General features: G+C 37.0%; 1 protein-coding gene across 1 annotated transcript in view; it reads right to left on the reverse strand.

Moving 5' to 3' along the window:
• Nucleotides 1–1693: 1693 nt before the first annotated feature.
• The window catches only part of gfm1 (G elongation factor, mitochondrial 1), a 39639-nt gene continuing 24638 nt past the window's right edge, over nt 1694–16694 (reverse strand). Inside the window, exons 14-18 of the mRNA XM_048604264.1 lie at nt 8910–9072; nt 7058–7202; nt 5950–6110; nt 3373–3426; nt 1694–3114 (exon numbers count right to left, since the gene is read on the reverse strand). Coding sequence (XP_048460221.1) covers nt 2983–3114; nt 3373–3426; nt 5950–6110; nt 7058–7202; nt 8910–9072 — 655 coding nt within the window. The 3' untranslated portion in view covers nt 1694–2982. The remainder of the gene's footprint in view (nt 3115–3372; nt 3427–5949; nt 6111–7057; nt 7203–8909; nt 9073–16694) is intronic.

A 16694-nucleotide genomic window follows, 5' to 3' on the forward strand; every position in this document is an offset into this window, starting at 1 on the left:
TTCATTGGCTGTCAAGTGTTTTGAGATATTCTCAAAGTTTGGTAAAGGGCTACATAAAAGCAAGTTTGTTCCTTCTTTACTGAGTCAGGTTTCAATCCATAGTAAGTACTCATGACAGATAAAACACTTTTAGAACTTAACATTATTCAGAAAATTTTCTGCTCTGTAATGCAGCATCCTAAAAAATTGGCAGAATTATATTTTATAGTAATTTGTCTGTTTTTACTATTTTGCATTTTTGGAACCTTACACAACACAATTTCAGATCACAACGTAAATATTGTCAGTTTTCACTCAGTTAAAGAACTTCTTTAAAAAAGTTTTATCCAATGGGATTTCAATATGGCAACTAGAATCACTACAGGTCAGGAGGGTCAGAAAAGGAGATTATTACTGTTTGCACAACCTTGGAATATTATTTTCATGAATGTGGAGACCACAGGTACTATGGATAGACAAACTAAAATAAATAATCAGAAATGTTGCATGTGTACAATTTTTTGACCTAGTGCAGTTCTGCTATTTCATCACCCAATAACCCACCTGCCAAAACTCATCTGTTATTTTTAGCCACTAAATTGAAAAAGAAAGTCTACCAGTCTTAAATCTTCTTGTTCCACAGAAATGCTCAACATGTACAGACTTCTTATTTAAAAAAATAAGATTTTAATATAAATGAGAATGGTTAAGTACCTACCGATAACTTTGTATAAATATTATACACCTTTAAATACGAAAAGCCAAATGCAGTAAATATGAAAGGCAACAAGATTACAATCTAGTAAAAGCAAAGCTGTGTTCAAGGAAAGCACTGCTTATTTAATACGCTAAACATTAAATATATTTTAGAACAGAAGCAATCCCTCAATACAAAAAATATGAAAAATAAATGTTTTATTCTTGCTGTTTTACCTAAAGCAAATCTCAACTTTGTCTTTTACCTTCTCATTACAGAATTCAACTCCAAAAATGGAGAGGTAAATACTTCTGCAGGTATAATTTATTAAGCCACTGAGGCCATTAACACATAATGCAATAAGTCCTGATGCGCCAATATGACACACTAGTATTTTCTTCCACATTGAAGGATTACTTTCAGCCTGGGTAACACAGATTGAATGTTCCTTGGAATGGCAACAATGTCCATACTGTCACTGAGAGCAGGTGGTGTTCTAATTTTGCATGAATATGTAAAAATTCAAACTGAAAATGTGTTTTCAAGAAGATAAGGTTTAAAAACCTGAAACTCGGCACTTTGCTCCAAGGTGACTGGACAGTGTAGACTTGAGGCCCAGGCTGAGGCACCTGCTCCTCCAGAGACTGCACCCTTCATCAGCAAAAAGACTATGGTGGTATCTGACCCTGCCTCAATCTGAATAGTGTATTGCTCATGTGTCAGAGGTTCCTACCTGTGGTCGAGTCTTGAATCCCTCACCCCAACCACAAGCCCAGCAGCAATGTCTCCACTACTGAGCTGTGATCTGTCTGAGCCCAGTCTCTAAACCCTGGCACTGTAGAACAACATGAGTTCCAAGATCAGCCAGCTCAATACCCTAAGCCTGCGTTTCCACTGCTTCCTGGCCAAGATCCAGGAGTTAGAAGAATTCAGATGATTTAATGGATATGAATACAAAAATACTGTTTTCACAACGTACTTTTAAAAGAGAGATTGCCACATATTATATATACAAGCTTTAAAAATATGTTGTGTACTGCTTTATTGCTGTTTCATTTTTATTGATTTCTGGAATCACATGACATTTCAGTGTTTAAAATAGGTCAGATTGGAAACTAATTTGGGAAATTGGGTCACAGGGAGAGATAGAAAGAGTGGACAGCTAGGGGCCAAAGATCACTTTCACGTATTTCCCAGGAATAGCAGTGGCAGGAGACTCAAACCCAGTAATGCATAAGATAGTGAAGTGCAATAGCACAAGAAAAAATAAACAGTTTGCAAGAAATAAACACCTTCTGGCAATCAAATGGTATAATCACAAATGAAATAACCTTTTCATTTAACAAAGTTCACTATCTATGTCATTCTTCCTTTCAGTTTCACGGTTAGATCTATATTGTCTGTGAATCCAAAAGATAAAAAAAGTCCATGAGTTTCTACAAGACAAAAGCACACAGACACAAACTTTGGGAAGCTTGAGTTATCAGCTCCAGATAAAAATATCCTTTTTTACAGCACTGCATTTTTAAAAGGACACAATATTTGTCAAACACAATGTTTTTTGTAGATTAAAACAGAATATAGTAAATAATCTAAATAATAAATAGCAATGCTACTTCCACAAGATCATCATGTTGAAATATAGCTCTTCTAAAACAAAGGTTAGTTTCCCAAAATATTTCTGAATAATATAGTACTCCTTTAAATTAACAGAAATATAAAAAGAAAATTGATATACTTCTGAAAGCAATGCAGGGTCCAAGTTAAATTTAACTGACAAAAATTGCTGCCCTCAAAGAATACATGATAACTGGGGGATATCTTATGCTTTGGATTGGTATATCGTATTTCAGAAAATGATACCTGGACCATAGAAAATGTACTGTGGGAAACAATCTGGGACAATTTAACATTTTTTAAGTGATAAGCAATTAAAAACTTATCACTTCTCTGTTGTTCAACAATTCTTGAAATCACCTAACACTCTTTTCAAAAAGGTATCAGCTAATTTCCACTGCTATAATCCAAAAAAATCAGCTGCTTTCAAAGCAGCAACATGAAGGAGTACATGTCAGTGTGTAACTGCCTGATAGTCAATCTCCTTTAATACTTGACAATAGTTTAATGTCAGTTCATGAGATGCACTGATTGCTGCAAGTCCTGTCAAAGGAATAATCTTAAAGAATTCTTAGGGGTAAGTGTCACCAATAAAAATATTTCCAACAACAATGCCAGTGTATTTGTGTTCTTGAAAGAGTTTTAAACTGTGCACGGTAATGTCTTGAAAAATCAACCAACAATGACGTTTAGTTCTTGGCTTTTCCCTTTTTAACTGGTAATTGACCAGTTACTTCCAGATATTTATTGACCAGCTCTTCCTGTACACTGGGCAGACATGGCTGGTACCTGCTGTAGTCCATCGTGTATTCACCTTTACCCTGGAAAACACAAGTTAAAAAGGTTATAAAAAGGACACAAACTTTTAAAATGTTCACCTACATTTCATATTATGAAAAATTAAGAATTAATCAAGTAAAACTTAAAGCTTTACTAATCATAAGTAACAAATCTTCATCCCCCTATATTCTTAATGCTATTTCAAACTGTTTTAAAAAGAAAATGAACAGCTTCAGGGGAGCAAGAGGTTAAATTGAAAGCCATGCAAATCAGACATTTTTACATGCTTGAATATATACCTCTGTACATGATCTCAGTTCTGTGGCATATCCAAACATGTCATTCAGTGGTACCTGTGAAACAAGAAACATTTTTCAACTCTTGTATGATGAGAATGTTGATTTTCTCTCATTCAGATAAAGATCATTTATCTTATAAAGTGACAAGAAAACCTCATGGCAGATGGACCAAGAAAGTAAGAGCAGACATGATCTAAGGCAAAATGGCGCATTGGTCCAAAACTGGCTGAGAGTCAGGAAGCAGAGGGCGATGATAGAGGGATGTTTCTCTGACTAGTAGTCTGTTTCCAGTGGAGTTCTGCGGGGATCACTGCTGGGGTCCTTACTGTACGTGATGTGCACTGATGATTTGGCCTTCAACATGGGGGGTATGATCAAGACATCTGTGGATCACATAAGAATTGGCAGGGTGCTGAAAAGAGAGGATATCAATGGACTGGTCAGCTGGACAGAGCAGGCACAAATGAAAAGACCCAACAAGGTGAGGGATTACACTATGAATGGTAGAACCAAATTACTGCAGATGCTGGAATCTGTACGGAAAACAACAAATGCTGGAGATCACAGCAGGTCAGGGCAGCATCCACGGAGAGAGGGCAAGGTAACATTTCCAGTCTAGATGACTCTTCATCAGAGCTGACATGAAGTGTACAGGGGGCAGCATTTATGCAATAGTGGCCGGAGGGAGGGTGGGGGAGGGTGGAATGGCAAAGGAATGGTGTGTCTAACTGCCAGACTTGAAAGAACAGACAGTTCCACTGGGGTTGGGGGAGGGGAGAGAGGACATGATAACAAAATGCAACAAGTCAAGCTAAAAGAAAGGGAAGGAATTGGGAGTTGGTTCACAATTTAGAGGTACTGAACTCAATATTAAATCCAGAAGGTTATAAAGTGCTTAACCTGAAGATGAAATGTTGTTCCTCCAGTTTTGCTGAGATTTACTGCAGCATGCCGAGGACAGACAAGTGGGTGTGCGAGCAGGATGCTGTGTTAAAGTGACTGGCTATGGGAAGGTTGGGGAAATGCTTGAATATTGACCGGAGGTGTTCTGCAAAGCAGTCACCCAGTCTGAGTCTGGTTTCTCCAATGTAGAGAGGCCACACTGGGTGTCGCAAATACAATAGACTAGACTAGAGGAGGTACAGGTGAAATGCTGCTTCAACTGGAAGACTGTTTAGGCCCTTGGATGGTGAGCAGGAAGAGGGTGAAGGGACAGGTGTTGCCCTTTTGCAGTTGCATGGGAAGGTGCCGTGGGAAGTGGGGGTGGTGTTAGTGGTGGATGAATGGACTAGGGTGCCCTACTGGGAATGACCCCTGCAAAATGCAGACAGGGGATAGAGGGGAAAGATTGTTCGGTGGTGGCGTTCTGCTGGAGTTGTTTGAAATGGTGGAGAATGATCCTTTGAATGCAGAGGCTGGTGGGATGAAAAGTGAGAACAAGGGGGACCCGATCACACTGTTGTGAGTGATGGGAAGGGGCAAGGACAAGAACATGGGTCATATGTCGGATGCGGTTGAGGGTCCTGTCAACCACAGCGGGTGGGAAACCACGGTCATGGAAGAAACAAGCCATGTCAGCAGTGCTGTTTTGGAAGGTGGCATCATCCAAACAGATATGACGTAGGTGAAGGAACTTGGAGAATGGGACAGAATCCTTGCAGGATGTGAGGTGTACTTACGATCAGGGTATTGGTGTGCATATCCAAAACTCCCTGAAGGTAGCAATGTAGGTGCATAATGTGTTTAAGGAGGCTTATGAAATATTTGCCTTTAGTAGCCAAGGCACAACATACAAGCGAAAGGAGGTAATGCAGGAATGTATAAACACTGGTTAGGTCACAAATGCAGCACTATCTGCAGTTCTGGTTGTCACATTACAGGAAGGACTAGACAGGGTGCACAGGAGATTTACGTGGGCTGGAGGATTGAAGATATGAGGAATGATCAGATAGGCTGGGTTGTTTTCCTTGGGCTCAGCAAAGATCGAGAGGGGACTTAAAAGAAGCATGTAGGATTATTAGGGGTATAGATAGGGTGGACCAGAAGACATTTTTTCCATCAGCTAAGGGGTTAATAACTAGGGTGCACAGATTTAAGGTAAGGTTAAGAGGAGACCTGAACAAGGCTTTTCACTCATAGGTTGGTGGGAGTTTGTTGGTCCTCACTGCCAGAAAGGGTTGATGGGTCAGAAAATCTCTTAACATTCAAACAGTATTCAAATTTCACTTGTGTTGCAATAATCTCCAAGGCCATGGACTAAATGCTGGAGAATAAGGTAAGTGCAGCCAGAGTTTTATTGACTGATGCAGAACATCATGGACCAAATGGCCTCTTCCTGTGCTGCAAACCTCAATGCATCTAAGATATCACACCATCCAGTGAAAACGCTGCAACTAAAAGAAGCATGAAATTCCTATTACCTTTTGTAACATTATCTGTAGCCAATCACTAATATACTGCAAATTGTTTTATAAAAAAAAGTTCAGTATCGATATAAGGTAACATGTGACCGTTGCTATCCAATGGTGTTATCAGCAATTTTCTATGAAATAAAGCTTGGCAATGCATCATACATACATCAGCATAAAGTGTAAAATAACCCTCTGATCCATCCTGGCCAGTAATAACACCATGTCGACGATTAATTCCAGCGATGACATTTCCCTGAAACTCATTTGGTGCTACAATCTCCACTGACATAATGGGTTCCAGAATAACCACACTGGTCTTCTCCATTGCTGAAGAATAGAAACAAACAGAAAGCGTGTAATGATTTTATATGGAAGGCCAAATGCAGGGTATTTTGCAACTCGCAATAAATTACATTTCTGCAGGGTACTGGAAGATTCTACTCAAGATACTATCAACATATAATATGCAGCTAAATTTGGAGGGCCAGCTGTTCTTTTCCTGCCCATCAATTTTATATGTTCACACATTCATAATTCATCTTTAATTTCTGATATCTCTACAAAGTGTAACTTTAGATATGCTTGTAATCGCTTTTATGTTTATATCATTAGCTGATTGGCTGTCTAAAGCAACGAGTATATGCTCACTATTTTACAACCATTTGGTCAAAAGTAAATGCTGAAGAAGTCATGTGTAATTGAGATTTTTGAGCGCACTGATTTCCATAAAAAACAGGATCCTATGACAATATTAGATGCCTTTGGCATGTAGCAAAACACAATTCTCACAATTACACAACGTTTCTAGATAAATATTACGAACATTAAATTGGACTGAAAACAACATGAAAAACATGTACGGAATAGTAAATCATAACAAAATGATAGTTGTGATAAAATTACAATTTTCTTGCAAAACAATCTTCCATTTTTAAGTGCACATTGTTCTCATTCTGAACATTCATTACAAATATCCAATATATAGTTTTGAAGTCATGAGGATGTTTATCATCATTTAGACATAAATACATACAGGTAAAATATGAAACTCTGCAAAATCAGCCTCTCCTTAAAGGAACCACTTGTATTTTTGTGTCAACAGATCAACTGTTCAGAAAAATATGTTTTAGCAAATTTGATCAAAGATGCCCAAGTTAAACATTTTTGAAGAAAAAGCTCGACTGATTTCTTTTTTTAAAAGATGGATTAGCATTGAGACAATTTATTGTTAACATTTTGCATTTCCATCAACTATTTCTATTAGCTTTACAAACCTTGTTTGACAGCACCCTCGCCAGCTCTTATGAAAGAAATTTCATTGGAATCCACCATATGGTGAGCGCCATCTTCCAGTACAAATCGAACTCCAGAAATTTTATGAGCTGTAAGAGGACCCTTTTCACAAGCTTCAAGAAATCCCTACCGAAGTAATGCATACCATTTTATAATGACATTTACAATGTGTTTTTGGTTTAACAATTATAGATTTCATAACACTGATTTGAATGAAAACTGCACATTTAAGCAAGGCACCGAACTGTGAATATTACCCTTTCTACACAGATCTGCTATACAAATCAAGAAGGTCCCAACCCATTGTCTCTACTGAAATAATGGATTTCAGCCAGACAAAGTATGGAGGCTGTGCAAGTCGCTTCAGTGACACATTGTAAAATTAGTAAATGTTAAAAGGCAGGAAGAATAGTTTGGAAAAGAAATCATACAAAAACAATTCAACTGAAATATTATAACTGATGCAGGTCCAGATTAAAAAAAAAGTCTTATGCAATGATTATTACAAAATAGTGATCATCTTCCATCGAACTGTATGTAAAGCTACACATTTCTAGAACACAGACTCACGCAGTATATTTACACTACTTCTTTAATAATATACAAAAAATTGCATTATACAATCTTTTTAACCATTTGAATCACTTGCAATAGATAAAATACTGCAATAAATCAAGGGTCAAGATAATGCAACAAATTTAAAAAAAACTCCATGGATTTGGCGATGTCATCTCGTGCCCAGATTAGATTACTGCCTTAAATGAGTTTCAAGTCACAGATTTATTTATTTAATATAATTATTTCTTACTTTCTTGGATGAATGAGATTCTAGTAAAATGGCTGTGAGTGCACATTCTGGGTTAAGGATGGGCTGATGACGCCAAGCACTGTGCTGGTTTATGGGCACCCATATAACTGAACTACAATAATTTTTAAAATGAAAGGGATTTTTGGGTTAAATGTCGAATAGAAAGGATTTTGCACATTTTATTTCCTGAATTCCATAGAAAATGAAGGATTGCCTGAAAGAAAGGATTACTGAGGAGTCAGATTTTTTTTCACTTTTTGTTCTTTATACCAAGATTTGGCTCACGCCATACAGATTAGCTAAAAGGTCATATTCCCTCCAAAATGTGCCATCAACATAACAATCCTTTGCAGAGTACCAGGCGATCCACCTACATCGGTATGATTTATTTTTTCCATTTACCACAGCAGTCATCTTTGTAATCTAGACAACAATGCCAATTTAATGATAAATGAAAAGTTGTACTTTGTGTTTTCCTTCAAAATTGGCTTGGCAATGCCCACGTTTATTCTACTCGATATCCTTATAGATGACGTATGCAGATGGCTCTCATTCCATTAATATGGATGGATTTTAAACATTCAAATTAGAAAAGAGGAGGCTGGTCATTGATTGTACGTGCATGTCGCCCATCTTATCCCTAAATTACAACTATGCACAGGCATAAACATTGAATGGAGCTTGTTATTTTGGTTTAATTCAACTAATATTTTTAATATCACAAATTTTATGCATTCTGTACCAGCTTCAGGTATAGCCTCAATTTTGCTAATTTCCTGTGAAGTATGATGTAATTGACAGCTTTCCTCAATGTCTCATCAGCAAACCTCAAATTTAGTTTTGCAACACTGCCACATGGATAGCAATTATTCCAATTCAATTTCTATTGGCAACATTAGAAATTATAATTCACAATTTAGTCCCACTAAAAGACGAGGTAATATTGCTTGAGGTAAAGCAAGAAAACCTAAAGTCAGTTTCAGACGGAGAACGGGGTCGAGGGAAGGATATATCAGATTCATTACCTTCTCAATGGCTGGTATAAACTGCTTTGGTACATTTGTTCCAATAGTTTTGTCAGCAAATTCTAACTTGGTGTAGTTTTCAGGGTCCAGTGGTTCGAGTACACCAATAACTTTGCCATACTGGCCTGCACCACCAGATTGCTTTTTGTGAGTAAATTCAAAGCTGGAAAAATAAACAAACAGATAACTTGAATAACAATTCTGCACATTATCTTTAAAAGTAAAGGTATGCTTCTCAATAAAACACATGGTTAGGTTATCCAATCTGAGATAAGCGTAAATACAAGATATCTTTTCGATGTGATGTCATACAGTAACAACATTTGAGCCTTAGAAAGGAGAACATTTGATTATTTTTACCCTGCAAACCAGGTCCTGAGTCTGAGAGAGGACGATATTTCCCTTACCGCCAAGGTGGCAAATCCTCCTTGAAAAAAATGCAGTATCTCCACATGTGGGAATCTCTAGCTCAAAGCCACTCTATTTTAAAAGAAGCATCCATGAAGGAGAACCACTTGAGCATCTCCAACTCTCCCAAATGAGGACAAGCACAAAGAACAGAAAAAGTGTGCAGAAATCTGAGCATCCCACATACCTGCTTCGACATACACCACCTGCGGCAGCGTTTGTGGATCCAGTAATGTACTATTTAATCACCTCAGGATTCTCAACACTGGAGTGGAAGCTATCCTCAATCCGAGGTACTGCCTAAGGAAAAACTCTCCGGCAGTTAAAAGAAATAAAGTACAGATGGTTCTTGGAACCTCCAGGCAGGCGTCTTCCCAGAATGCACTGTAGCCTTGACAGTATACTCTTGCTGTAAATCTAAGTATTCCACAGAGCTGTGACACATTATTTAGTATGGCATGCATAAAATGTAGGTGTCATAAGAAATAGGAAATGACTACTTGGCTGCTCGAAACTGCATCACCACCAATCAAGAAGATCACAGCTGATCCAACTGTGGCCTAAACTGCCCTTAGCTACCTGTCACCCATAAACCTTGGGTCCCTTGTTGGTACTGTACCCCTGCAAGGGGAAATATTGGCAAGTATCCACCTGTTAAGTCCTATCAAAATCTTATATGTTTCATTAAGATCACCTCCCATTCTTCGAAATGGAGTACAAGCTACCCTGCTCAACCTATCCTCATAAGATAACCCCAACATAATGTTTTATAATAAAGTCACTGTGGAGAACAGTTGCATACCAGATACAGTTTTGACATTGTTTTACGATCAAAACCTTTTCTACAGCCAAAAACGTAGCAAACAACATCTCTTCTGGGGTGATCAGCCTAAAAACAGGCTACGCTGCAGTGCATGTATCAATCAATAATGAACTTCAACAGAGTTTTATATCTGAAAAAACAAAAACTATTGACCAGATACTCTTGTCTTAATTTTGCAAAAGCCAATGGAATTTTATAGTTTGACACTGGATGAAGAGGTTTGAGTAATGAGTATAATTTCTGGCACTCTTTTTACTATCAGCTACATGCAGTAAAAGGAAAGGTAAGTACTCCTTGATCTTTGGGGAAAATGCTGTGAGAATATCAGGTACATTTTTTTGTAAATCAGGGCTTCCGAAACCAGTGCTCAGGATCCCAAGTGGGGTCTCACACACTCTGAGGCAACAATTGCTGCCGTGGAACTCTGACACTGTACACCTATCCTCCCAATCTAACAGTTCTCATTCAAGGGTCATGACAATTTTCCAGCCTAGAAATGGGGTCAGAAGAAATAGGATGGAAAGCACTGCTGCAAATTATCATCAACAAATGACTTAGCATGGTTGGTTTAACATCAAGCAGACTATTTTCCAACCCTGGGAACTGCACACACTCCAACAACTTCCAAATTGTTGTGTCAGAAACAATTTTTGGCAATTTCCATTTTAAAATGAATGTGCTTGAGGCACTATTATGCAGTTCTCTTATTGGCTGAATGGATAAAGCCAACTTCTAGTCCAGTAAATTTTGAGAACAATCATAGTGAAATAAGCTGGATTGGTGCAACACAAATAGTCAATTCTATAAAGTGCTTGAGATTGAGCAGTTGCATGGAACAGAACTCAGCAAGAATCAGTGACTTGAAGAGAAGGATGAAATATTATCAAATGGCAGAGTTCAATCATTGTAATTGAGTTATGCTTTGCAAAGTTGTTGTCTTCATTTCACTTGCTTGCTAACCTGCTGCTTTTCTTTCCTCAGGTAAGACCCTGCCCAACATACCATGCAAACCAAGTAAAGAACGGGACAAAGGAACGGTAAATTGCTGAAGAGGAAAACAACTGAAAATGTGGATCTCCCTTATATTGTGGCTGATTTAGAATCCAGGTTAGTACAAAATCTGGAAATGTTCATTATGAAGTAAACCAGTCAGTCACTAAAATAAGTCGTAGACAAGTTTTTCTCATTTCCTTCTCAGCAATGCAACTGGCTCAGCTAAGCAAATATCTGCAAAAAAAGCTCCAATGTGACAAATCAAATTAAGAACTCCAAATCAAAAGCATAGTGCACGTCCAGTGGCAAACTCACACGCTAACACAGGGCTCATATTTTCTACTTAGAACCTCAGAGCTCCAGTCCAACAATATAGCTTCTAAATCTTAACGTAAGTTAATTTCTATACATTTTTATTTTTAGCTGATCAACAATTTAAAGACTTTCTAACAAATTGTACAATAATCAACTGCAAATGTCTTGGTCAATATTGAGAGATTAAATAAAAATTAATTCATCAATGTGGGTGCCTATCATTCAAAATATTGTAGTACAACATGCTGTGAATATCCCCTCAAAAATAGTCAGTAGTTTAACTGACGCATACAAAACTGAGCCTTCCCAGAAATTTCAGGTTGAAGATTACTTATGATTATTGCAAATTATCTATTTACCTCAATTTCTGACTAATTCTACACTCTTTTGAATTAATAAATTTTAAAAAATGATGATTCCCATTCCTACAAAACAGAAATTCTAGACAGACACGTGTAAACTTCATCAATTTCTTAAAATAGTAGCTAAACTCCCAAGATTTGTGACAAGAGTTTTAAAAAGGCCCTCCTTACTCACAGCATTGAGCATATACGACAAAAGGTGAATGAATCAAACTAAAATACAACTGGTATGTTTATTTTGTAATTAATAACCTAAAGGCTATGAACATTAACATGATCACAAAATAATATTGCTTCCACTCACTTCTCATAAATGTGGAAAAGCACTCCAAACATATAGATGCTTAAAATGAGTTTCAGCTCAAGTTCAAAGACAGGAGGAAATTAATTTTTGGTTAAAAACAAGATTAACAGAATTAAGTCAGAAGAACATTCCAGAGTATATTAGCCACAATAAACTAAGTCCAGATTAAAGGCAAAAGTACAAGTGTGTTGGAAGCAGACATTGTAGACTGTAACAAAGTCCATGACACATTAGTATTTATTAGTCGAATATATAACCACTAAGGTTGTGACTGCACTGTCATCCTGACGCAACTGTTGAAGCTGTATTGTCCACCAGCAAGGGCTGAGTTTAGTTTACAATCGGGTTAGCTCAAAAATGTACCTAGTCCCATCTTTCATCATTGGTGTTTTACCATCATTGTATGGAATACCAAAAATAACAAATCATTTTAACCTTCCAATTACTGCTCTCGAAATTCCTGCAGAAGCCCGTCTTGCTCAACAAGCTGCAAGTGTGGCTGTCCACTATTTAAACTATCGCCACGGATCCCCAACCAGAGTTTACGAACTACATAAGCTAAAGAAAGCCTACATTGAGGTAAGATTCTTTTAAAACAAACAGAAATAGTACAAGTAACAGAAATTTAAACCACTTGCTTTCTGAACTAATTGTAACAGATCTTGTGGTGTTCTGAATATTTTTTCTGTCTTTTTCACACAACATGTTCTGGTTAAAGCTGAGAGCTAGAATTAAAATGCAGAGCACATGAACAGGGAAATGGCAGATGCCTTTGTTCACTGGAAAGTTGCTGAATTGGAACCTGCCTGCAAGAAAGCTAGACACATTCATTTTAATAATGTGCGAACTCAGGAGAAGGCCTTATCTAATTTCAATAATAAATTTTGAGCACAAGAAGCTAACAATACGGTCACTAGGTTGGATCAGTGACTTTAGCTTATGCAATTTGCTGTTAATATTAAATTCCACAATTTCACTAAGTTTATAAAGGATATAGTGGATTTACAGCAATACATTGCTTTCAAATTTCAATGGTTTCAATTTATTCCATTCTAAAACAATAAATACAGAATTATTTTCAGAAGAATCTAGGTTTATATGAAGAAATTTCCAGATACAAGTAACTGAGGAAAACCCAAAGCTCCTCAATTCTGCAAAAATCACAGCAGGTTGGGCTAGGCTATTTAACTGTACGAAAGAAAATTGCATTCTAATCCATGCACTTAGCATCTAATAACTTTTTCACATTTGCAACCCTTCAGCACCTGTTTTAAGTTCTTTATGTTCTTATGCTCTCTTAGAAATCCAAACAATGAAATCAAATGTTCCAGCTCAAACGTTGCCCAAATTTAACTAAACATTTTCAGCAAGTCTTGAAGAAGCAAATTAATTGTCATTCACATAATCGAATGGAGCCAAGAAACTGGAACAAATTTTAAATTTAAATTAATTCACTGAATGTGCGCTTCATTGACAAGAACTACTATTTATCATCTGTTGCCCTTGAGGTTCACGCTGATTAACCTCCTTAAACTGTACAGTCTGTGTGGTCAAAGTAATCACTCAGTTCCAGGATTTTAATCCAGTGACAGTGAAGGAACAGCAGATACTGCAGGACTTGGAGTGGGGGGGGAAGGTTGGAGATAATGGTGCTTCCACGTACCCATGAGTATTTCCTAGGTGGTAGAGCTTGTGATTTTGATGATCTCAAGAGGGCCCATTAACTTTTAAAAATAAATTCAAACTCCCTGCTAATACCTGAAAGGGCTTTGCCAAAAAGATTGAAGCAGAAAGTTAGGAGATTAGGTCCTGGGAACTTGTTTGCCTTTCATCCTAATAGTTTGCTCAGTACTTTTTGCCTAGGGGTGACGATTGTTCCTCCTTCCTATAACCTCTGTATTACCTGTTACAGTAGGGAGTGGTTTCGCGGTCCTCCACCTTGAAAACTAAACCAAAATACTGTTTGAGTGTTGCTGCTGTGTTCCCCATTATTAACTTCCCAGTTGTGTCCTCTTAAGGGACCAACATTAACTAATAGGTGAAGAACTCCAATTTTGCCATCAGTGAGACGCTTGTCAGTGTTATCTGCCCAGTTTCATATTTTTAGAGGAGAGATTTGGTAGTCCTCTTGAATTAGAGACTCAGGGCTTCTCAAATGGCACATAAACCTTTTCAGAGGCATTTCTACTGTGGAATACTAAACTGTGTAAGCATGTTTGCCATTTCATTTAAAATGAAAATGTTACCACTTTAAACACTTATGCCATGTTACAAACTCATTTTTAGCAGCAAGCTTTCAATTTAGTTGAGAAGTGCAAAATGGAGTAAAAAGATTTTCTCGTAACTTGAACTGATTAATTTATCTTGTAGTCGTTGCTCATTATCCATTGCTAGATTCTTATTTTAAACTTAATGATTGATGATTTTCTTGCACTTGGTCATTTCTGTTACCTACTATTTGAAAACAAGATTTGAAGCTTCTCTGATTTTAATTGCTCCACTATTTGAGACTGTGCCTTCAGCTGCTCAAGTTCTTAAACTCCCTTTCCAAAGGATTCTAAATTTCTTAGAGATACTGCTTAAAATCTAAATCTGACCAATTGTTTTTGCATCAACCCCAATATCCTTATCTCAGTGTCAAACTTTGCTATATAATGGTCCTATCAAACACCTTGGGATGTTTACTGTAATGGGCTATACAACACACGTTATAAAGATTTCTTCTTAGTGTTCTTTTTTTGCCTCAAAAATCTTCGATTCTCTGTAAGTTCTCGTGTTTAAATTGATTATCTTCCTATTTCAGCCAAAGCAGGTTAATGACAAATTTAAAACTTCAATCAGTAGATCATATTACAAGATGTATGGTATTATAAACCATGAAAGGAAAAGCTAGATTGCATTGATGTAATCTGAACTCACTGGTGTTGTACATTATTTCTAATATTTAATTCATGCTCATGAAGAAAGTTGTTTCTGAACAATCATTTCCAGTTGCCTTTAATATGTACCACCTTTAACATGTACAACACCAACATGTTGATGGTAAGCCACCACAATAAAGTCATGGAGGAATTTCAAGTGGAGAGCAATAATTCACAACAATGAATTTTATTTCTCCAATTCTTAAAGGACTATGTTCCCTATACGTCAACAGGATCTAAACCTATACATTCTGATTTTTGCACAAACTGATGCATGCTCACAAATACATCGTCTAAGGTACACTGAACTGTATATGCTATTGTTTGCATTAAAACTGATTCAACGTAAACCCATTCTGTTTTTTTTAATCCAGACAATTTTGAACATAGGACACAAGTACCACTTCGAATTCGAAGTAAAAAATCAAGAAAGCTCTTCAAATGCAAGTAGAATACTAACAGCCCTTCTTCCAACTTTCACTGTCTATGTGACTCACACAAACTTTAAAAAAATATTTTCATTATATGCTTTTGGCATTAGGGTTAAGTAACCGAGGCTTAGTATCTTTCACTGTCGACTTAAACAGAAGGAACCAAACTAAATGAGTGGCTCTTTTTGCCTCATGATGCAACAAATACAATTGCTAATAGTACTACTAAAAGAACTAAACATTATTACAACAATTGCTTCTCACCACAGGTTACTGCCAACTGTGCAGCTAATGTACTCTTCCATAAGAAAAAGATTTCAGACACAGCTTTAAAGTGCAATCTGAAAGATATGAAAGGCAGCTTTGAAAAAGATTACAAATTTTACCTCAATTTTCAAAAACAGAAGCATCCTGTGGTAGGCTCCAATATCCCAGGTATGAAGTTTCAATCACCCTTGTCATATAACTGTTTAATTAATCATCAAGCTGATTTTTAGAATGAGAAAATATTCAAGAATACTTAACTCTATTTGTAAATTTTATATGTTTCAAAACTTTAATTTTCTCCCGAATATTAGATAATTACGGATTTATAAATCCTAATATGATGCCAATCTGGCTTCTAGCAAAAGTTAGTGCCAGTTACATCATCTGGAAAAAATCCACTGAAGTCATGAAGTATAACATGGTTCAAATACAGAAAGTTAACCAACAGGGAAGAAATTGAAATAATTATCTTAACGTTGAACATCAGTATTGTGGCATTTTCATCCATAGTTTAATTAACTCAACAGCCTTTTTTCCCCAGATAAGGACAGACAAATTTCTTCAATTTATTTACACAATTCTTCTCCATGAGTTGCCAACCCAAGTAAGTCAATCAACACTAAAAAACTAATTGCTACAGACAACTGAAATCCCTTTCCCAATGATCACTGCCTGCATAATAATTTCTGGTAAATTTTCTGTGCCCTCAACAGGAAACTGTCACTTGTTTCATGTGGGTGAAATGGCACCCCAAAAAATCTGTGACTGTGAAATACTTCTGCTTGCCATCTCTATCTGAAAGTTCTTTTATCACATTGGAATCAGAGAGATTTGAAGCATCTGGATTGGAAGGATTTGAAGGGTCAGGACCGGAAAGGCCTGAAGAGTCGGGATCGGAAAGGTTCGAAGGGTCGGGATCGGAAAGGTTCGAAGGGTCGGGATCGGAAAGGTTCGAAGGGTC

The sequence above is a fragment of the Rhincodon typus genome, chromosome 13 (assembly GCF_021869965.1).
Source record: "Rhincodon typus isolate 14 chromosome 13, sRhiTyp1.1, whole genome shotgun sequence".
Classification (NCBI taxonomy): Eukaryota; Metazoa; Chordata; class Chondrichthyes; order Orectolobiformes; family Rhincodontidae; genus Rhincodon; species Rhincodon typus.